At 43.1% G+C, this 24,204-nt stretch overlaps 1 protein-coding gene across 1 annotated transcript in view; it reads right to left on the reverse strand.

Annotated features, from left to right (window-relative positions):
* LOC138973904 (leucine-rich repeat-containing protein 71-like) overlaps nt 1-24,204 on the reverse strand; it is a gene marked incomplete at its 5' end in the record, with an annotated part of 37,553 nt that overhangs the window by 7,571 nt on the left and 5,778 nt on the right. The window contains 5 exon segments of the mRNA XM_070346609.1: nt 3,765-4,021; nt 5,028-5,363; nt 11,380-11,591; nt 12,161-12,244; nt 21,325-21,524. Of these exon segments, the coding sequence (XP_070202710.1) occupies nt 3,765-4,021; nt 5,028-5,363; nt 11,380-11,591; nt 12,161-12,244; nt 21,325-21,524 (1,089 nt within the window).

Genomic DNA, 24,204 nt, shown 5'->3' on the forward strand with positions numbered 1-24,204 from the left:
ATTGTTGTTGCCTTGAAATAATAATTCGGAAACTTTTCATTTACTGAACTGATGCAGTCGTATTTCAGTGTAATCTAGTCTGCTACGTATATATTCCAAATGCTGATCTAGTTCAGTGGTACGTTATCGGAATAACACTTGTGTTTTCTCTTAGCTGCTGGGAATTGTATACTAACTCATCATTTGGTAATGTGGATAATAAGCTACGGCATAATTATGAGAAGATTCTTAGCAAGTTGAAACTGAAAAATAGACACAGCGGGTTCTATTTTTAGATCAGTGGCAACTGTGGCACAGGCACATGCAATCTGTCAGAAAAAAAACCCACTTCTGCTTTAATTGAGAAGCAGGAAATTTATGGTATTTTGGTATTGTGGAGAATATAAGCTACATGTCATTAATTAATTCTGAGGATGAGAGCACAGTCTCGCTTAGGCAAAGGGCGGAAGAATACGCTCTGTGGAAAAGTTAGCGCACTCCAAGAGTGCGCTAACAGTTTTAGCGCATCGCCATTAGCCAATCAACTGGTTCACATCAGTCATGTGACACCAGTACTTACTGACAATTACATTTATTTTCGGTTTACCGCAGTAAGCCGAACACAGTGTTGGGGGGAGAGCATCACCGTGTTTGGCCGACTTCCGGTGAGACGAGCCGCAGTCGGCCGACTGAAATTTTGTTCGTAAAACCCGATAACGTCGGATTACTGTGGTTCTCTCGGACAACTGCAGTTGGTCGACTGTGTTTCTGGCTTATGAAACTGGCCCCTGGTCCCTGCCAGACTATACCGAGCAACAAAAGAAACGCAAATTTTCTCCATTCTTTCTTTTCTTTCTTTATTTGGTGTTTAACGTCGTTTTCAACCACGAAGGTTATATCGCGACGGGGAAAGGGGGGAGATGGGATAGAGCCACTTGTCAATTGTTTCTTGTTCACAAAAGCACTAATCAAAAATTTGCTCCAGGGGCTTGAAACATTGTACAATGTATTACCTTACTGGGAGAATGCAAGTTTCCAGTACAAAGGACTTCACATTTCTTACATACTGCTTAACTAAAATCTTTACAAAAATTGACTATATTCTAGAATTTTCCTCAGAAAAAACGTTTAATCACAATTTAAACAAGAAGGGCAAAGCCCATACGACTCACATGCTTGACCTTGACCTTTACATGACCTTGACCTTCAGGGTCAAGGTCAAATAACTAAACCTAGCAATGACATCATACACTAAGAACTGCTTTACACATTTTTCCTACCAAAATACATGTGACCTTGACCCAAGGTCAAGGTCATCCAAGGTCATGCAACACAAAGCTATTAATTCAAGACATAGGAAGTACAATGGTGCTTATTGGCTCTTTCTACCATGAGATATGGTCACTTTTAGTGGTTCACTACCTTATTTTGGTCACATTTCATAAGGGTCAAAGTGACCTCGACCTTGATCATATGTGACCAAATGTGTCTCATGATGAAAGCATAACATGTGCCCCACATAATTTTTAAGTTTGAAACAGTTATCTTCCATAGTTCAGGGTCAAGGACACTTCAAAATATGTATACAATCCAACTTTGAAGAGCTCCTGTGACCTTGACCTTGAAGCAAGGTAAACCAAACTGGTATCAAAAGATGGGGCTTACTTTGCCCTATATATCATATATAGGTGAGGTATTGAATCTCAAAAACTTCAGAGAAATTGGGAAAAATGGGAAAAATAGCTGTTTTTTAGGCAACATTTATGGCCCCTGCGACCTTGACCTTGAAGCAAGGTCAAGATGCTATGTATGTTTTTTGGGGCCTTGTCATCATACACCATCTTGCCAAATTTGGTACTGATAGACTGAATAGTGTCCAAGAAATATCCAACGTTAAAGTTTTCCGGACGGACGTCCGGACGGACGGACGGACGGGGGGACGGACGGACGGACGGACGGACGGACGGACGGACGGACGGACGGACGACTCGGGTGAGTACATAGACTCACTTTTGCTTCGCATGTTAGTCAAAAAATGTCATTTCTCATAAACGTAACATCGAAACGAATCAAAATCACGGTGGTATGTTCTTCGCACACTGTTCTTGGCTATGGCATAGTCTTTCGCTGCCACGGGAAAAGGAAGCCTCTGCAGATGGTCAGTACGGTGTGTGACCCCCATGGACGCTGATGACGGCCTGGCAGCGGCGCCTCATGGAGTGGATGAGTCGGTTGATGGCGTCTCTCGGGATGTTGCACCAGGCATGGATAAGGGCCTGACGCAGTTCTGCGGCAGTTCTTGGTCCTGGGCGTAACTGGTTGAGCTTTCTTTGAAGTTGGTCCCAAAAATGTTCAATGGGATTCAAATCTGGGCTGAGGGCGGGCCAGGCTATGATGTCGATGTTATTGTGCTGCAGGAAGGCCTGGGTGACCCTGGCTGTGTGCGGGCGAGCGTTATCTTGCTGCAGAACACAGTTTCTGCGCGCCTGGAAAAAGGGCACAACATGAGGCTGTAGGATCTGGTCAATATAACGCTGTGCTGTGATGCCGTTTCCCCGACCAGGACCAAGATTGTTGAAAAACACAGGTCCCAGGGATTGGTTGAGGCCGATTCCACCCCAGACCATGACGTTTGGTCCACCCTGGGCATTGTGTTCCATGACGCAGTCACCAGCATCTATAGCGTTCACCTCTTCTTCGCCACACTCCGACACGCCCATCAACATGACTAATGCAGTAACGGCTCTCATCGGTGAACAGAATGTTTCGCCATTGTCTCCAGTTCCAGTTGATGTGATCCTGGGCCCACTGCTGGCGCGCCATGCGATGCCTTTGAGTGAGGACTGGTCCTCTAGCTGGACGGCAGTTTTGGAGGTCTCGCTCAGCAAGTCTTCGGCGTACTGTCTGGCCACTGATGAGTCCCTGGTGGTTCCCGACGGTGTTCCTGGCTGTTCCATTGGCTGTATGGAATCGGTTTCTCAAATGATGACGCAGGATCTGGCGATCTTGTCTCTGTGTGGTAACGCGAGGTCTTCCACTTCGTTGTGTATCAGCAGTGCTTCCAGTGTGGACAGAATGTTGCTGAAGGCGATACACTGTTGACAGATGCACATTGAAAGCGACTGCTACCGCTTCTGGGTCATCACCCGCCGATATTCGACCCACTGCCCTCTCGCGTTGTTCTGGTGTCAATCTTGGCATCTTGACTCTGTCAAAAGTTAGACTGGCAGTAAGCGTACCATGGTCTCTTTTTATTACTAATGCATCAGTGAACACATCTCACACATGAGGTTTCCCCTACTCCGCTTGCACGTGCTGTAAGCGCGCATCATGTGTTTCACGTGGAAACTGCTTGTCCCGTGCGTTGAGACAGCAGCAATGGGAAAATATTCACACAACAGCTTTGTTACACATGACTGCATAGGGCATCTATATCCCGAAAATTGTCACTCTCAGATTAACTGCGTTTTTTAAAATCAAAATATCGAAACATAATTCGCGTTTCTTTTGTTGCTCGGTATAGTTAGACACGACATCATTTACATAACACACACACACACACACACACACACACACACACACACACACACACACACACACACACACACACACACACACACACACACACACACACACACACACACACACACACACACACACACACACACACACACACACGTGTGATTTGAACGATATTGTTATCTCATGAGAAGGTCTCCCTCACGTTTGTTGGATAGATGTTTTGATACCGCTTCACGCGATTTGTTTTTCATGCAAGGACTTACCTTTTTTGTCCAGCTTGTCCAAGGATTCGCGACTGCACCTGGACGCTGGTGAGTTGCGACGCGTCCGCAACAGTTTCTGTGTGTCTTGGTGTCCTTTCTTGGTGTCAAGGTGAAAGTTGATTATGCCATGCTTCGACACCTTCTGCTGGCGTACTGACGTCGCTTCGACCTTGAGCTTGGCCTTAGTGTCCTTGACCTTGCGGTAATTTTCCTTCACTGCGCGAATGTCCTTCGGGTAGCCTAACGAGCTCTTGGACCTACAGTATCACACAGTGAAACCTCGATTTTAAAGCCATATGTACTCGATGACTATACACGCTAATTGCTTTACCAACAGCTGGAGACATGCTAAATTAAGTTCCCTGCAAAATATTGTGGTCTAGGACCCCTTCAATGTTGAGATATGTTAATTTTCATTTTGATCTGGATCGTCCTATTTATAGATTTGCCAACAGAGGTAGCGTTGACGCAAGGGAAATAACTCCGCGTCTTTGTTTACATCCAAAGTTTTTGAGACTCTAAAACAAGCTGTAATGCATGTATATGGTCCGCGCATGGCGACATATCGTCATTACATGGTCTTATGGTGCGTTTGACATCGATTATGGGCAAACTACACTTTGTAAACACGGGAGCGCGTACATATGCCTTTAAGACGCCCCCAGTAACTTAGGGCTCCCTTGATTCTAAGACCCTGGTTCGTTTTTTGTTTACAACCTCTGTAAATTCATCCCCGATTTAAGTCACGCATACACACACACACACACACACACACACACACGCACTGACACACACACACACACACACACACGCATATACACGCACGCACGCACACACGCACACACACACGCGCACGCACGCACGCACGCACGCACACACACACACCCACACACACACACACACACACACACATGAAAGGGGGAATGGGGAATCAAACTTTCATTTCAAGTGTGCTGCTCTGCCAAGTGTGTCTGGACACTGGCACTGAGTGTCGTGACTTGTATGGGATACTGTATATTCTTCCTGATCTTAAATCTAAATCAGTGTACAAGACACGTACTGAGCACTTTCACTGGTGATTGTAATGATCCGGTCAACACACACACACACACACACACACACACACACACACACACACACACACACACACACACACACACACGCACACATATACACACACACACATACACTCACACACACACACACACACACACACACACACACACAACATACACACTCACACACACATACACAGAAACACACCTGGATTGCCTTTGATTCAGATGAGCAGGAACCATATTCTCCTTCTCTCTCTCCCACTTCTTGGACAGCAGCTGGCGTCGCTCCACGATCTGCTGGTGACTCAGCTGGAAGTGGGACAGGGCCACACTGAGGCTAGCCGCGCCCTCGTCCTTGATCCCGTTAGCGGACAAGTTCAAGGTCAACAGCGTGCGGTTGAGACGCAGAGCATCCGCGATGTAGGTGGCACCCACGTCACCAATGTGGTTGCCAGTGAGGAGGAGGGTTAGGAGGGGGAGGGTGGTGGATCTCAGTTGTCCCCCGATACCTCCCGCCTCGATTTCCGTCAGCCCGCAGAACCTGAAAAACAGTAATTATGCCATGGATAGCAACAGCCTGGTTCATCATGCAGAGAGAGTGGGGAGAACCTGAACATCAGTAATAATGCCATGGATAGCAACAGTCTGGTTCATCATTCAGAGAGAGTGAGGAGAACCTGAACATCAGTAATAATGCCATGGATAGCAACAGCCTGGTTCATCATTCAGAGAGAGTGAGGAGAACCTGAACATCAGTAATAATGCCATGGATAGCAACAGCCTGGTTCATCATTCAGAGAGAGTGAGGAGAACCTGAACATCAGTAATAATGCCATGGATAGCAACAGCCTGGTTCATCATTCAGAGAGAGTGGGGAGAACCTGAACATCAGTAATAATGCCATGGATAGCAACAGTCTGGTTCATCATTCAGAGAGAGTGGGGAGAACCTGAACATCAGTAATAATGCCATGGATAGCAACAGTCTGGTTCATCATTCAGAGAGAGTGAGGAGAACCTGAACATCAGTAATAATGCCATGGATAGCAACAGCCTGGTTCATCATTCAGAGAGAGTGGGGAGAACCTGAACATCAGTAATAATGCCATGGATAGCAACAGTCTGGTTCATCATTCAGAGAGAGTGGGGAGAACCTGAACATCAGTAATAATGCCATGGATAGCAACAGTCTGGTTCATCATTCAGAGAGAGTGAGGAGAACCTGAACATCAGTAATAATGCCATGGATAGCAACAGTCTGGTTCATCATTCAGAGAGAGTGAGGAGAACCTGAACATCAGTAATAATGCCATGGATAGCAACAGCCTGGTTCATCATTCAGAGAGAGTGAGGAGAACCTGAACATCAGTAATAATGCCATGGATAGCAACAGTCTGGTTCATCATTCAGAGAGAGTGAGGAGAACCTGAACATCAGTAATAATGCCATGGATAGCAACAGTCTGGTTCATCATTCAGAGAGAGTGAGGAGAACCTGAACATCAGTAATAATGCCATGGATAGCAACAGCCTGGTTCATCATTCAGAGAGAGTGGGGAGAACCTGAACAGCAGTAATAATGCCATGGATAGCAACAGCCTGGTTCATCATTCAGAGAGAGTGGGGGGAACCTGAACATCAGTAATAATGCCATGGATAGCAACAGTCTGGTTCATCATTCAGAGAGAGTGAGGAGAACCTGAACATCAGTAATAATGCCATGGATAGCAACAGTCTGGTTCATCATTCAGAGAGAGTGGGGAGAACCTGAACATCAGTAATAATGCCATGGATAGCAACAGTCTGGTTCATCATTCAGAGAGAGTGAGGAGAACCTGAACATCAGTAATAATGCCATGGATAGCAACAGTCTGGTTCGTCATTCAGAGAGAGTGGGGAGAACCTGAACATCAGTAATAATGCCATGGATAGCAACAGTCTGGTTCATCATTCAGAGAGAGTGGGGAGAACCTGAACATCAGTAATAATGCCATGGATAGCAACAGTCTGGTTCATCATTCAGAGAGAGTGAGGAGAACCTGAACATCAGTAATAATGCCATGGATAGCAACAGTCTGGTTCATCATGCAGAGAGAGTGGGGAGAACCTGAACATCAGTAATAATGCCATGGATAGCAACAGTCTGGTTCATCATTCAGAGAGAGTGGGGAGAACCTGAACATCAGTAATAATGCCATGGATAGCAACAGTCTGGTTCATCATTCAGAGAGAGTGAGGAGAACCTGAACATCAGTAATAATGCCATGGATAGCAACAGTCTGGTTCATCATTCAGAGAGAGTGGGGAGAACCTGAACATCAGTAATAATGCCATGGATAGCAACAGCCTGGTTTATCGTCAGAGATAGTTAGCAGAACCAGCCTCCAGAAGGTTAATAGTTCAATAATAAAACAAGACTACCAAAACACTTGTTTATCATTTATATAATGTAAAAGGATATCAAAAGCCGGCGCTAGTCGTGGAGAAAACATTAACGGTAAGTGTATTTCCTTGTTTTCACTACCTATTTTATTCATGTTTATATTACTTAGTTAGTGGAAGAATTTGTTGTAATGTATGTTTGATGGTGTATGCTTTTAATTAAGCGTTGTTGACTATGAATGTAGATGTAAATGCTTGTATAACTGTGTTTTAATTTTAGATGTGTCAAGCGCAAAGAGCATAATTGTAAAGTTATGATGTTGCGCTATATAAATGCTCATTTATTATTATTATTATTATTATTTAAGTTATTGAGACATCCCAGTGCACTAAGGGATTTATAGAGCAAATCGAGAAAATTCATTATTGAACGAAGCGCATAGCGCTGAGTTCAATAATTATTTTCGAGATTTGCTCTATAAATCCCTTAGTGCACTGGGATTGTTTCAATAACGATATTGTCAGTACCGCCAGAGAAAAAAGAAGATTCAAAACGCACATTTTGCAACGCGCATTTGGATAGCCGTAACTGTGTGGTCCGGTTTGTGTCACTGGATCTACTTTTGTGTGGGCTGTCTCAAGTGTGTCGTGCTTTCGTCACACGCAAACTCTTGTTTTAAATTCTGTTGGTAAATTCCAGTGTAGCGTTAAGCTAAAAAGTGATGATCTTTCATAGAGACCTCATTTAAACTCGGAGAAAGGACTGTGCTCTTAATTATTTGCGATTCGAAACCTTCATCGAGCTTCGACAGATTGACTGTGCAGAGTTTTGCCCCTTGCCAAGGTCGACGGAAAGAACATTTTCAAAATAAATGTGGCATGTTTCTCGTGTGGTATCTTCACTCATCGGGGAGTCTGGTACTAAATATGAACGGTAAGAATGCTCTGAACCCTACACGTATTATATCCCCATCGTTTTATCGTTCACATTTGCCCAACATGTTAATTTGCTGAGCGGGATTTATGTCGTCTGCTACTGCACTGAGTCTCATTTCAAAAACAACTTTGCTCGTCACGTTGCACTGAGTCTGCACGCATGAGGCAGGCTGGTAATAAGTCTTATATATGGTAAGAACGTTCTAAACCCTACACGTTTTCGATTCCGATTGTTCTTGCCTTGAAATAATAATTCGGAAAACATTCATTTACTGAACAGATGCAGTCGTATTTCAGTGTAGTCTGCTACGTGCTGATCTAGCTGCTACCGTCTCTGCTGCTACGTTATCGGAATAACACTTGTGTTTTCTGTTAGCTGCTGGGAATTGTATACTAACTCATCATTTGGTAATGTGGACAATAAACTACATGCCACTAACATGGCATAATTATGAGAGGAATCTTCGCAAGTCGAAACTGAAAAATTAGACACAGCGGGTTCTATTTGTAGATCAGTGGCAACTGTGGCACAGGCACATGCAATCTGTCAGAAAAAAACCCATCTTCTGCTTTAATTGAGAAGCAGGAAATGTATGGTCTTAATCATTGGTATTGTGGAGAATATAAGCTACATGTCATTAATTAATTCTGAGGATGAGAGTACACTCTCGCTTAAGCAAAGGGCGGAAGAATACGCTCTGTGGAAAAGTTAGCGCACTCCAAGAGTGCGCTAACAGTTTTAGCGCATCGCCATTAGCCAATCAACTGGTTCACATCAGTCATGTGACACCAGTACTTACTGACAATTATTATTATTATTATTATTATTATTATTATTATTATTATTATTATTATTTGGAGGGTTGAGAAACACTTTAAATACGGCTGGGCCCATTGACCCACCTAATTGTGTAGGTTAGCCATAAAGCAGAACACAATCTCGATATCTGCAGAAACTTTAAAAGTTGAGGGAGAAGATCTGGTATTCATACGCCCCCCCTTCCCTCCCCCCCCCCCCCAACTCTCGCTCCCGTTGGAAGACAAATTAAACGGACCTGTGAAAGAATTGAAGAAAACGACCAAAATGATTGGTTGAAATTGAGGTGTGTTTATGATTTCAATCTAGGCTATCCAACCTCGCGTCTGGTTTCCACCCGGTTGTTAAGTTTCTCGTGAACATAGCCCATATATCCAAGGATGGAAGGGGAACACAAAGAAAAGGAAGAACAAGAAGAAGAAGATCTTTGACAAAATACAGTACTCACCTATTAACAAAGATGACGAAGTCCCAATTTTTAACAGTTTCGACCACGAAAACAACACCCACAACTGTCAAAACCATGTGAGGCGTACTAACACACACACAAACTGTCAAAACCCCATTAGGCGTACCAACACACACAAACTGTCAAAACCATGTGAGGCGTACTAACACACACACAAACTGTCAAAACCATGTGAGGCGTACTAACACACACACAAACTGTCAAAACCATGTGAGGCGTACTAACACACACAAACTGTCAAAACCATGTGAGGCGTACTAACACACACACAAACTGTCAAAACCATGTGAGGCGTACTAACACACACACAAACTGTCAAAACCATGTGAGGCGTACTAACACACACACAAACTGTCAAAACCATGTGAGGCGTACTAACACACACACAAACTGTCAAAACCATGTGAGGCGTACTAACACACACACAAACTGTCAAAACCATGTGAGGCGTACTAACACACACACAAACTGTCAAAACCATGTGAGGCGTACTAACACACACACAAACTGTCAAAACCATGTGAGGCGTACTAACACACACACAAACTGTCAAAACCATGTGAGGCGTACTAACACACACACAAACTGTCAAAACCATGTGAGGCGTACTAACACACACACAAACTGTCAAAACCATGTGAGGCGTACTAACACACACATAAACTGTCAAAACCATGTGAGGCGTAGTAACACACCCACAAACTGTCAAAACCATGTGAGGCGTAGTAACACACCCACAAACTGTCAAAACCATGTGAGGCGTACTAACACACACACAAACTGTCAAAACCATGTGAGGCGTACTAACACACACACAAACTGTCAAAACCATGTGAGGCGTACTAACACACACACAAACTGTCAAAACCATGTGAGGCGTACTAACACACACACAAACTGTCAAAACCATGTGAGGCGTACTAACACACACACAAACTGTCAAAACCATGTGAGGCGTACTAACACACACACAAACTGTCAAAACCATGTGAGGCGTACTAACACACACACAAACTGTCAAAACCATGTGAGGCGTACTAACACACACATAAACTGTCAAAACCATGTGAGGCGTAGTAACACACCCACAAACTGTCAAAACCATGTGAGGCGTACTAACACACACACAAACTGTCAAAACCATGTGAGGCGTACTAACACACACACAAACTGTCAAAACCATGTGAGGCGTACTAACACACACACAAACTGTCAAAACCATGTGAGGCGTACTAACACACACACAAACTGTCAAAACCATGTGAGGCGTACTAACACACACACAAACTGTCAAAACCATGTGAGGCGTACTAACACACACACAAACTGTCAAAACCATGTGAGGCGTACTAACACACACACAAACTGTCAAAACCATGTGAGGCGTACTAACACACACATAAACTGTCAAAACCATGTGAGGCGTACTAACACACACACAAACTGTCAAAACCATGTGAGGCGTACTAACACACACACAAACTGTCAAAACCATGTGAGGCGTACTAACACACACACAAACTGTCAAAACCATATGAGGCGTACTAACACACACACAAACTGTCAAAACCATGTGAGGCGTACTAACACACACACAAACTGTCAAAACCATGTGAGGCGTACTAACACACACACAAACTGTCAAAACCATGTGAGGCGTACTAACACACTCACATACAAACTGTCAAAACCATGTGAGGCGTACTAACACACACACAAACTGTCAAAACCATGTGAGGCGTACTAACACGCACACAAACTGTCAAAACCATGTGAGGCGTACTAACACACACACAAACTGTCAAAACCCCATTAGGCGTACCAACACACACACGCTCCTTGACAATTTGTGTGTGTGTGTGTGTGTGTGTGTGTGTGTGTGTGTGTGTGTGTGTGTGTGTGTGTGTGTGTGTGTGTGTGTGTGTGTGACCTCCATCATGGCCATGTCGACCGACCTGAGTGACAGGTACTCAAGATAACAGGTGGGGCCGAGCAGCTTGGACACGGGGCAGCCGGTCAGCGTGTTGCCGTCCAACACCAGCGTGGTCAGTTTGCTGCACTGCGGGAGGAAGGAGGCCAGCAGGGTCAGCGTCTCCACACCGAGCCCCACGTTCCACAGGTGTAGCAAGCGTAGTCGCGGCATGGCGGGCAGGCACCGCTCCAACACCTGGGGACAAGAGAAAGGGGGAACAGATAGAGAGAGAGAGAGAGAGAGAGAGAGAGTGTGCGTGCATATGCGTGCGTGTGTGTGCTTGTGTGAGTGTGTTTGTGTGTGTGCGTGCGTGCGTGTGTGAATATATATATATATATATATATGTGTGTGTGTGTGTTCGAGCGTCAGCGTGTTTGTGCGTGCGTGCGTGTGTGTGTTCGTGCTTCAGCGTGTGTGTGCGTGCGTGCGTGTGTGAATATATATTATATATATATATATATATATATGTCATATATATATATATGTGTGTGTGTGTGTGTGTGTGTGTGTTCGAGCATCAGCGTGTTTTTGCGTGCGTGTGTGTGTGTGTGTGTTCGTGCTTCAGCGTGTGTGTGTGTGTGCGTGCGTGGTTGCGTGTGTGTGTGTGTGTGTGAATGTGTGTGTGTGTGTGTGTGTGTGAATGTGTGTGGGTGTGTATGTGTGTGTGTGGATGTGTATGTGTGTGTGTGCGTCTGCATGTGCGTGTGCGTGCGTGCGTGACTGCGTGCGTGCATGCGTCCGTGTGTGTAGTGTGTGTGTGTGACCTCCATCAGGGCCAAGTCGACCTTCCACCCCCGGATGTAGATCTCTCGCACCGTTTTCCCGTCCTCCATGTTCTCCTGTTCCACCTGTGAGACAGTCGTCACAATCACCGCCTTTACACTTTCTACCCCACCGATGTTGACCAAGTTTGGTTTTTTTAGCCGAGACCAGCTGTGCTGCAGCAGGTCACTCAGAATTGTAGCAACTGTGTAGTAAGTGTGTATCAACACGCTGGAATGCAGGCGTTAGATCGACGTTACATGAAGTGACTGAAGCTAACAGTCTGAGCGGATATCTCCGTACCTAGTCAGATAGAGCCATATGATATATCCGTACCTGGGAGACAATGAGTTTAGCCAGCTACATGTAATCTCTTATTAAAGACACATGACACTCATTGTACAAGCCAAGACTTATGCACGAAGTCAGCAATGTGAGTCACAGGAACATTATTCTTGGAGATGAGATGCAATCACAAACAGGGATGGCCAAATCGTCCGCCCGGTCGCCAGGGGCGAGTAAAATATCCGCCGGGCTAGTAGAAACCGCCTGGCAACTCACCCGGCCGGCTAGTGAAAATTCTGGTCAAATGCAACAATTTTGGTTGCAAAATCGAGTTCCAAAATCTGATGGAGCAACTTTGGTATGCACCGGGCCAGCGACATTTCTGGCGGGCTAGTGAATCTCTTGCAGTTACTTGCCCGGCTGGCGAGTTAACATTTTGGGATTTGGCCATCCCTGACAAACAAACACACTGACACGGCATGGACGCAGCTTCATCTTAAAGTTACTGGGCTTGACGACGGGCGAAGTGGCGTGGTGGTAAGACGTCGGCCTCCTAATCGGGAGGTTGTGAGTTCGAATCCCGATCGCTGCCGCCTGATGGGTTAAGAGTGGAGATTTTTCCTATCTCCCAGGTCAACTTATGTGCAAACCTGCTAGTGACTTAACCCCCTTCGTGTGTACACGCAAGCACAAGACCAAGTGCGCACAGAAAAGATCCTGTAATCCATGTCAGAGTTCGGTGGGTTATAGAAACACGAAAATACCCAGCATGCCTCCCCCGAAATCGGCGTATGCTGCCTGAATGGTGTGGTAAAAACGGTCATACACGTACAAATCCACCCGTGCTAAAAACATGGGTGAACGTGGGAGTCTAAGCCCATGAACAAAGAAGAAGAAGAAAACTGGGCTTGACACTTTAACCTTTGCCGGATGCCGCTTTTGACTACACACTCCCGACGATGCGGGTTTGTCTGAACCCATACATTTGAAAGAGGGTTTTTACCGTTTATTCCTCTAACGACGATGCGGGTTTGTCTGAACCCATACATTTGAAAGAGGGTTTTTACCGTTTATTTCTCTAACGACGGGGTGGGTTCAGGGAAACCCACAGCGCTACTTCAGTGGGTGCATCGAGTTTCTCCCTTCACCGACCTCTTGCAGGGGAGGGAGAGGGGGAGGGAGAGACTGATGAGAGAGACTGAGAGACTAAGAAAGAGAGAGAGACTAAGAAAGAGAGAGAGAGAGACTAAGAAAGAGAGAGAGAGAGAGACTAAGAAAGAGAGAGAGACTAAGAAAGAGAGAGAGAGAGACTAAGAAAGAGAGAGAGAGTCTAAGAGAGTGAGAGACTAAGAAAGAGAGAGAGAGACTAAGAAAGAGAGAGAGGGAGACTAAGAAAGAGAGAGAGAGACTAAAAGAGAGAGAGAGAGAGACTAAGAAAGAGAGAGAGAGACTAAGAAAGAGAGAGAGACTAAGAAAGAGAGAGAGAGAGACTAAGAAAGAGAGAGATATATACTAAGAAAGAGAGAGAGACTAAGAAAGATAGAGAGAGAAAGACAAATAAAGAGAGAGAGAGAGACTAAGAAAGAGAGAGAGAGACTAAGAGAGAGAGACTAAGAAAGAGAGAGAGAGACTAAGAAAGAGAGAGAGAGATTAAGAAAGAGAGAGAGAGACTAAGAAAGAGAGAGACTAAGAAAGAGAGAGACTAAGAGAGAGAGAGAGAGACTAAGAAAAAGAGAGAGAGAGAGAGACTAAGAAAGAGCTAGAGAGAGAGAGAGAGACTAAGAAAGAGAGAGAGAGACTAAGAAAGAGAGAGAGAGAGACTAAAAGAGAGAGAGAGAGACTAAGAGAGAGAGAAAGAGAGACTAAGAAAGAGAGAGAGACTAAGAGAGAGACTAAGAAAGAGAGAGACTAAGAGAGAGAGAGAGAGACTAAGAAAGAGAGAGAGCGAGAGACTAAGAAAGAGAGAGAGAGACTAAGAAAGAGACTAAGAAAGAGAGAGAGAGACTAATAAAGAGAGACTAAGAAAGAGAGACAGAGACAGAGACAGAGAGACAGACAGTCAGATAGACAGACAGTCAGATAGACGGAAGACAGACAGACAGAGCAACTGACAACAGACAGAGAGATACGTACAGACAAACAGAGAGACAGACAGTCTCTTGGAGACAAACAGGCAGACAGACACTGTTCCGCCGCTTTGGTAATTATGGGTGTAGCAGAACCCGCGCCGTCGGCAGAGGGATAGTTACAATCACTACTACTCTTTAAAAGTATGGGTTTGTGTGAACCCGCGCCATCGGTAGTGTTTATGTCAATTATCATAATCAATTAATTCTGATGTTTTGTCATGTACACACTAAACATTTGCAGACAGAGAGCAAATTAGGTGTGTGAGAGATACTTAAAATTTCAAAACGATACCTTTAACCTTTGCCGGATGCCGCTTTTGACTACACACTCCCGACGATGCGGGTTTGTCTGAACCCATACATTTGCAAGAGGGTTTTTACCGTTTATTCCTCTAACGACGATGCGGGTTTGTCTGAACCCATACATTTGAAAGAGGGTTTTTACCGTTTATTTCTCTAACGACGGGGTGGGTTCAGGGAAACCCACAGCGCTACTTCAGTGGTTGCATCGAGTTTCTCCCTTCACCGACCTCTTGCAGGGGAGGGAGAGGGGGAGGGAGAGGGGGAGGGAGAGACTGAGAGAGACTAAGAGACTAAGAAAGAGAGAGAGAGAGAGAGATAGACTAAGAAAGAGAGAGAGAGACTAAGAAAGAGAGAGAGAGACTAAGAAAGAGAGAGAGAGCGAGAGACTAAGAAAGAGAGAGAGAGAGACTAAGAAAGAGAGAGAGAGAGTCTAAGAAAGAGAGTGAGAGACTAAGACAGAGAGAGAGAGAGAGACTAAGACAGAGAGAGAGGGAGACTAAGAAAGAGAGAGAGAGAGAGAGAGAGAGAGAGAGAGAGAGAGACTAAGAAAGAGAGAGAGAGAGACTAAGAAAGAGAGAGAGAGAGACTACTAAGAAAGAGAGAGAGACTAAGAAAGAGAGAGAGAGAGAGACTAAGAAAGAGAGAGAGAGAGAGAGATACTAAGAAAGAGAGAGAGAGAGACTAAGAAAGATAGAGAGAGAGACAAATAAAGAGAGAGAGAGAGACAAATAAAGAGAGAGAGAGACTAAGAAAGAGAGAGAGAGAGAGACTAAGAAAGAGAGAGAGAGACTAAGAAAGAGAGAGAGAGAGACTAAGAAAGAGAGAGACTAAGAAAGAGAGAGAGAGAGACTAAGAAAGAGAGAGAGGGAGACTAAGAAAGAGAGAGAGACTAAGAGAAAGAGAGAGACTAAGAAAGAGAGAGAGAGACAAAGATAGAGAGAGAGAGAGAGACTAAGAAAGAGAGAGAGAGAGAGACTAAGAAAGAGAGAGAGGGAGACTAAGAAAGAGAGAGAGAGAGAGAGACTAAGAAAGAGAGAGAGACTAAGAAAGAGAGAGAGAGAGAGAGACTAAGAAAGAGAGAGAGACTAAGAAAGAGAGAGAGAGAGACTAAGAAAGAGAGAGAGACTAAGAAAGAGAGAGAGAGACTAAGAAAGAGAGAGAGAGAGAGAGATACTAAGAAAAAGAGAGAGAGAGACTAAGAAAGATAGAGAGAGAGACAAATAAAGAGAGAGAGAGAGACAAATAAATAGAGAGAGAGACTAAGACAGAGAGAGAGAGAGAGACTAAGAAAGAGAGAGAGAGAGACTAAGAAAGAGAGAGAGACTAAGAAAGAGAGAGAGAGAGAGACTACTAAGAAAGAGAGAGAGACTAAGAAAGAGAGAGAGAGAGAGACTAAGAAAGAGAGAGAGAGAGAGACTAAGAAAGAGAGAGAGAGACTAAGAAAGAGAGAGAGAGAGTCTAAGAAAGAGAGTGAGAGACTAAGACAGAGAGAGAGAGAGAGACTAAGACAGAGAGAGAGGGAGACTAAGAAAGAGAGAGAGAGAGAGAGAGAGAGACTAAGAAAGAGAGAGAGAGAGACTAAGAAAGAGAGAGAGACTAAGAAAGAGAGAGAGAGAGACTACTAAGAAAGAGAGAGAGAGACTAAGAAAGAGAGAGAGAGAGAGACTAAGAAAGAGAGAGAGAGAGAGATACTAAGAAAGAGAGAGAGAGACTAAGAAAGAGAGAGAGAGAGACTAAGAAAGAGAGAGAGGGAGACTAAGAAAGAGAGAGAGAGAGAGAGACTAAGAAGGAGAGAGAGACTAAGAAAGAGAGAGAGAGAGAGACTAAGAAAGAGAGAGAGACTAAGAAAGAGAGAGAGAGAGACTAAGAAAGAGAGAGAGACTAAGAAAGAGAGAGAGACTAAGAACGAGAGAGAGAGAGAGAGATACTAAGAAAGAGAGAGAGAGAGACTAAGAAAGATAGAGAGAGAGACAAATAAAGAGAGAGAGAGAGACAAATAAATAGAGAGAGAGACTAAGACAGAGAGAGAGAGAGAGAGAGACTAAGAAAGAGAGAGAGAGAGACTAAGAAAGAGAGAGAGAGAGAGACTAAGAAAGAGAAAGAGAGACTAAGAAAGAGAGAGAGAGAGAGACTAAGAAAGAGAGAGAGGGAGACTAAGAAAGAGAGAGAGACTAAGAGAGAGAGAGACAAAGAAAAAGAGAGAGATAGACTAAGAAAGAGAGAGTGACTAAGAAAGAGAGAGAGAGAGATACTAAGAAAGAGAGAGAGAGAGACTAAGAAAGATAGAGAGAGAGAGACTAAGAAAGAGAGAGAGAGAGAGACTAAGAGAGAGAGAGAGAGAGAGACTAAGAGAGAGAAAGAGAGACTAAGAAAGAGAGAGAGACTAAGAGAGAGAGAGAGAGAGACTAAGAAAGAGAGAGAGAGACTAAGAGAGAGAGAGAGAGACTAAGAAAGAGAGAGAGAGACTAAGAAAGAGAGAGAGAGAGCCTAAGAAAGAGAGAGAGAGAGACTAAGAAAGAGAGAGAGACTAAGAAAGAGAGAGAGAGACTAAGAAAGAGAGAGAGAGAGACTAAGAAAGAGAGAGAGAGACTAAAAAAGAGAGAGAGAGACTAAGAAAGAGAGAGAGAGAGACTAAGAAAGAGAGAGAGACTAAGAAAGAGAGAGAGACTAAAAGAGAGAGAGAGACTAAGAAAGAGAGAGAGAGAGACTAAGAGAGAGAGAGAGAGACTAAGAAAGAGAGAGAGAGAGAGACTAAAAAAGAGAGAGAGAGAGACTAAGAAAGAGAGAGAGAGATTAAGAAAGCGAGAGACTAAGAAAGAGAGAGAGAGACTAAGAGAGAGAGAGACTAAGAAAGAGAGAGAGAGAGACTAAGAAAGAGAGAGAGAGAGACTAAGAAAGAGAGACAGAGAGAGAGACTAAGAGAGAGACAGAGAGAGAGACTAAGAGAGAGAGACAGAGAGAGAGAGACAGAGAGAGAGACAGACAGAGAGAGAGACAGACAGAGAGAGAGACAGAGAGAGAGACAGACAGTCAGATAGACAGACAGTCAGATAGACGGATAGACAGACAGACAGACAGAGAGATACGGACAGACAAACAGAGAGACAGACAGTCTCTTGGAGACAAACAGGCAGACAGACACTGTTCCGCCGCTTTGGTAATTATGGGTGTAGCAGAACCCGCGCCGTCGGCAGAGGGATAGTTACAATCACAACTACTCTTTAAAAGTATGGGTATGTGTGAACCCGCGCCATCGGTAGTGTTTATGTAAATTATCATAATCAATTAATTCTGATGTTTTGTCATGTACACACTAAAAATTTGCAGACAGAGAGCAAATTAGGTGTGTGAGAGATACTTAAAATTTCAAAACGATACCTTTAATGGTTCCAGAGTTACAATGATTTTAGTGTGTCTCTGGGTACAGGTGAACCCAGGAAGCACGGCAAAGGTTAAGGTGCACGGAGCTGCCGGGGCTTTCAGTCATGCCTTAGGCATCTATCCACTTGGATGTATACCACGTTTTATTGACCTTCTTGCAAGGAGTCGAACACTGCAATCTCTTTACAAATTAGTTTTCATCAATATCAGGGCATCTCCAGAACGTGATCACGGGAAATGTAAATTAGATATTCGCTGAAGATGCGAACTAACAAACCGTATATTATTTCGTTAGGGTGGCTACACTAAAATCTTTTTGACTGTTTATGTTGTAATCTGCGACAAAAACGCAACACAATTCATTGCTTCAGCAATGCTGTGACCTGCAAAGCATGTTTGAAACACAGCAACAGTAACATCAACACACACTTCAAACATGCACGCAAGGTTTGAATTGCTTCATCAACCTTAACAATAACGACTAAAACAAACCCCGCGGGTTAGGGGGAAGAATTTACCCGATGCTCCCCAGCATGTCGTAAGAGGCGACTAACGGATTCTGTTTCTACTTTTACCCTTGTTAAGTGTTTCTTGTTTAGAATATAGTCAATTTTTGTAAAGATTTTAGTCAAGCAGTATGTAAGAAAATAATGTCAAGTCCTTTGTACTGGAAACTTGCATTCTCCCAGTAAGGTAATACATTGTACTACGTTGCAAGCCCCTGGAGCAAATTTTTGATTAGTGCTTTTGTGAACAAGAAACAATTGACAAGTGGCTCTATCCCCTCTCCCCCCTTTCCCCGTCGCGATATAACCTTCGTGGTTGAAAACGACGTTAAACACCAAAGCGGTCTGGGCTTGTCACCACGAGGTTTACGCGCTATATAAATAATCGTTATTATTATTATTATTATTATTAAATAAAGAAAAAAAGAAAAAAAACGACTCAAAAACCGCTACAGTTCTGTGAGTAGGGCTTGAAGTATTTCAACAACAACCACAACAACTATGATACAAATACAACGTTGTTCTATATCACTTTTAACCACCAAACGGTAGTCTCATTCGCGTTATATAATATCTTCAACAATCAAACTCAACAATGATCACACACAAAACACGTGGGGCAATTACATCAGCATTTGATCATGCAGTACAGTACCGGACCCACATAAACACATAGGCCGTGAAAAGTAGGATAATTATGCGCCGAAATGGCTGCGATCTGCTGGCCGATGTGAATGCGTGATGTATTGTGTAAAAAAATTCCATCTCACACGGCATAAATAAATCCCTGCGCCTTGAATATGTGCGCGATATAAATTGCATCAAATAAAAATAAAATAAAAAATAAATAAATCCCTGCGCTTAGAACTATACCCACGGAATACGCGCGATATAAGCCTCATATTGATTGATTGATAAACACATACAGTTTAATCAAAATAGCCTGAAGATGGAACTCAAGCGCTACAAACCTGAGCGTAGGGCTTGAAGTATTCCAGCAACCACCACCACCACCGCCACCACCACCATCACCACCACCATCATCACCACCACCATAATGTTTGTTTTAAAGAGCAAACAGTTAACGTCTCGCCGTCTGTTTGTTTCTCCTCCTAGGATCACCACTTTAAGCATTTATTACCAATTCAGTGCCCCATATGGCTTTTTGACCAATCAGGACGGATTTTAGGTGACCCTCTAAATGTTATAACGTTCAGGCAGGGACCCTTTTTGTTTATCACGCTAAAAATTAACAAGACAAAGTAAAAATGTAATTCAACAATATGAGCGCGATTTATTCTAAAGAATGACACTTTAAATGCTGTCAGGTAATACTCTCTTTATCTAAAAAATACCGAAAAGCGAGTTTTGTCGGTGGGTGCGTAACGGAACAGCAAGGCACCGCCCATCGTCTGAGTGTGCAATGCCGTCCGCTCACTTGAAATCTAAATGATCAAAGTTCGGAAAAATCAAGTGAAATTGCGCCACTCGCTTTACATCAAATGTATCTTTACGTCATTTCCCATCCGTCTGGAGTCGGTTCTAAATCTGTCGCTCTCTGTTCAACGAGAAAAAGCGAAGCAACCGAAACGCATGTTCAACATGGTTTATCTTGTGAGATTGTTGTGTGTCAAAGGCATTTGACCTGTGAATATTCATCACGTCAGGTGTGTTACTCTGATTGGCTGACTCAGGTCACGAGAATTCTTTGACTGACAGGCATAATCAGGTAGAAGCGCTCAAGTTCCCATTGCTGCTGTTCTGTCAAATTCGCGGGGTTGCTTCGAAATTTCTTTTGGTCGAATTAAACGGTAATAAAACCGTTATTTCTAATATGCTGACTGTTAGCAAATGATAACAGACATGTCTCACAAACGATATCAGCATTCGCCTAAAAGGCTCATGCTTGATATCTTTTTTCTCGACATGTCTTGTTATCATTTGCTAACAGTCAGCATATTAGAAATAACTCATAATAACTCGTGGTTGATCCTAAACGTGCTTATTATATATCATATCCGACCCACTGCCGATCTACAGGAGACTGCTGACTTCTTGGCAGCCACCGACCTGAGGATTTAACGGCCATAACATCGAACGCAGAAGAAGATATCATATCCATACACAGGGTTTAGCCTGGAAGAAAAAGACAATGGGACTTTTTTCCCCCTCAACCAAGTTCCGATGAGACATAGTCGAAGCGGGCAAGAAGCGCCAAAGAGGCCTGTGCGCGTTTTAACCAAAGATGCAAAATGGTACAATATGGTGCCATGTGAGAATTATCTTCTATGTGTGTGTGTGTGTGTGTGTGTGTGTGTGTTTGTGTGTGTGTGTGTGTGTGTGTGTGTGTGTGCGTGTGTGTTTGTGTAATCCGATGTCAAGTGTACATTTGGTGGCACAGTGGTACGTAATCTCAATGCGTCCTTTGACGCACTGAAGGAAATTGTGATGGGACATTTTCAGATTTAAAGCGCCAATGGCGCAGGGCGCACTAGTAAATGAAACCCTGCAAACAATGTTGACTAAAAAAACTGTTTAAACCAACAGCCACACTCCACAGACCTGAATGGTGGGCTTGAAGTAGTCCAGCTTGTCCTTTGTGGAGAAGGTCGAGGGCGGTTTCTCCGTGTCCATCTCCGTGATCTTCTCGGACAGCAGGGGGCTCGACATGGCTGACAAGCCTGGAAGGTGCAACAGGTTTTGATTTCCTGACACAGCGCCGCCCAGTTCGAACTTTGACCCCACATTCAAGAGCACTTTCACTGACAGAAAAGTGAAACACCAGTTTGCTAATTACATTTAGTCAAGTTTTGACTAAATGTTTTAACATAGAGGGGGGAATCGAGACGAGGGTCGTGGTGTATGTGTGTGTGTCTGTCTGTGTGTGTGTAGAGCGATTCAGACTAAACTACTGGACCGATCTTTATGAAATTTGACATGAGAGTTCCTGGGTATGATATCCTTAGACGTTGTTTTCATTTTTTTGATAAATTTCTTTGATGACGTCATATCCGGCTTTTCGTGAAAGTTGAGGCGGCACTGTCACGCTCTCATTTTTCAACCAAATTGGTTGAATTTTGGTCAAGTAATCTCAGACGAAGCCCGGAATTCGGTATTGCATTTCAGCTTGGTGGCTTAAAAATTAATTAATAACTTTGGTCATTAAAAATCTAAAAATTGTAAAAAAATATTTTTTTTTATAAAACGATCCAAATTTACATTCATCTTATCCTCCATCATTTTCTGATTCCAAAAACATATAAATATGTTATATTTGGATTAAAAACAAGCTCTGAAAATTAAAAATTTAAAAATTATGATCAAAATTAAATTTTCGAAATCAATTTAAAAACACTTTCATCTTATTCCTTGTTGGTTCCTGATTCCAAAAACATATAGATATGATATGTTTGGATTGAAAACACGCTCAGAAAGTTAAAACGAAGAGAGGTACAGAAAAGCGTGCTATCCTTCTCAGCGCAACTACTACCCCGCTCTTCTTGTCAATTTCACTGCCTTTGCAATGAGCGGTGGACTGACGATGCTACGAGTATACGGTCTTGCTGCGTTGCATTGCGTTCAGTTTCAATCTGTGAGTTCGACAGCTACTTGACTAAATGTTGTATTTTCGCCTTACGCGACTTGTCTTTTTTTGCCATGATGTAGCTGCTGCTGCTGCTGACGATGATGATGATGATACGGATGCTGATTCATCAGCATCATCATCATCATCATCATCATCATCATCATCATCATCATAATCATCATTATCATCTTCATTACCAGACCTGTTTACCCCTACTATTTTGGAGTAATTTTACTATTTGTGTAGGATTTTGGGGAAAAATACTCCATTTGAGTCCGAGATTACGATTTTAAAATGTGCTTCAACTTAGGTTTATGTTGCTAATGTTGGCATTTGTAACTCCCGGGATTACTATTTGGTCATCAGACTACTATTTGTGGCTTGACCATTACTCTTGACAAGTGTTGGGGGTAAACAGGTCAGATCAAAAATAGTAGTCTGATGACCAAATAGTAATCCCAGGAGTTACAAATGTCAACATTAGCAACATAAAACTAAGTTGAAGCACATTTTAAAATCGTAATCTCGGACTCAAATGGAGTATATTTCCCCCAAATCCTACAAAAATAGTAATAAATTACTCCAAAATAGTAGGGGTAAACAGGACTGGACTAATGAAGATGATGATGATGGATGATGATGATGATGATGATGATGATGATTCTGATGATTCTGATGATGTCAATACAGTATAGACCGGTTGTAAGAAACCCGTGGGGACCCAAACTTTAGGTTTTATATATCCGGTGTTTTCTGTAACCGGTTTGACCGGATATAAGAAAATATTGCAAGGTCGACTTTCTAATAACCAGTCAATCATTTTTTCTATGTAAAATTGATGTTTTCACACTATTTTCGCCTTTACTTGTTTTTGTAGGTTTAAATTGTATTACACACAAACACACAGAGAGAGAGAGAGAGAGAGAGAGAGAGAGAGAGAGAGAGAGAGAGAGAGAGAGAGAGAGAGAGAGAGAGAGAGAGAGAGAACAACAAAACCCAAGGAAATTTTATATTTAAAGCTTTTATTTCCAAAAGCAGTAAAACAAATAATGTTTGTAATCCAGCTAACGGACGAATAACAGGCATTGATTCAAATAAAGAGAGAATGTCATATGTTTGACAATTTGCTACATCTCAGACGAAATAACGGGCAAATGTAATGATAATTCTTTCAGAGGGTTCGAAGTATAATCAGCATTTGTGATGTACCTCGTCAGACTTTTGAAATTGTTGAAAGCTCAGAGGGTTTTTCTCCATATATGATGAGCCAGCGGAAATATTTTGATTGTCTTTCATAATTTGTGGTTTGGGTAGTCTCCTATAAGTAAGACTATCTCTGTCTATCTATCTGTCTGTCTGTCTGTCTGTCTGTCTCTCTCATCCCGGCCCCACTCACCCCTCCTCCTTCGACCCAAATTGAGCTAGGAAATCAATAGTCATCTGTTTGGAGTGAAAAAAGAAATCAGAACATTCTGTTCTAAGTACATGTATACCAGAAAAAATATGAAAAATATATTCACCCATCTCGATATTCAATGGAGATTCAAGTTGTCTTTTGGCCCACTAGGCCTACTGATTGGCATCTTTTGCCTCGCTTCTGTGCAAGCACTCACACTAAATTAGAAAGGCCACATACATACATGTAGATGTAAGCTTGCATGACCTCATGCATGGCAGTGACTACCCAAAATAACTTCCGTTTACAGAGTCCAATACAAGGCATACTTAAGCAATTTGTCACCACTTCTACTTGACAAACGAAGACTATTCATCAATTGTAATTAGCTGTTTACCAGAAAAGAAAACTCAAACAAACAAACAAATCCCGAAATGTGGATCAAAGTAAATTGGAGCTC

Source organism: Littorina saxatilis, linkage group LG8 (assembly GCF_037325665.1).
Source record: "Littorina saxatilis isolate snail1 linkage group LG8, US_GU_Lsax_2.0, whole genome shotgun sequence".
NCBI lineage: Eukaryota > Metazoa > Mollusca > Gastropoda > Littorinimorpha > Littorinidae > Littorina > Littorina saxatilis.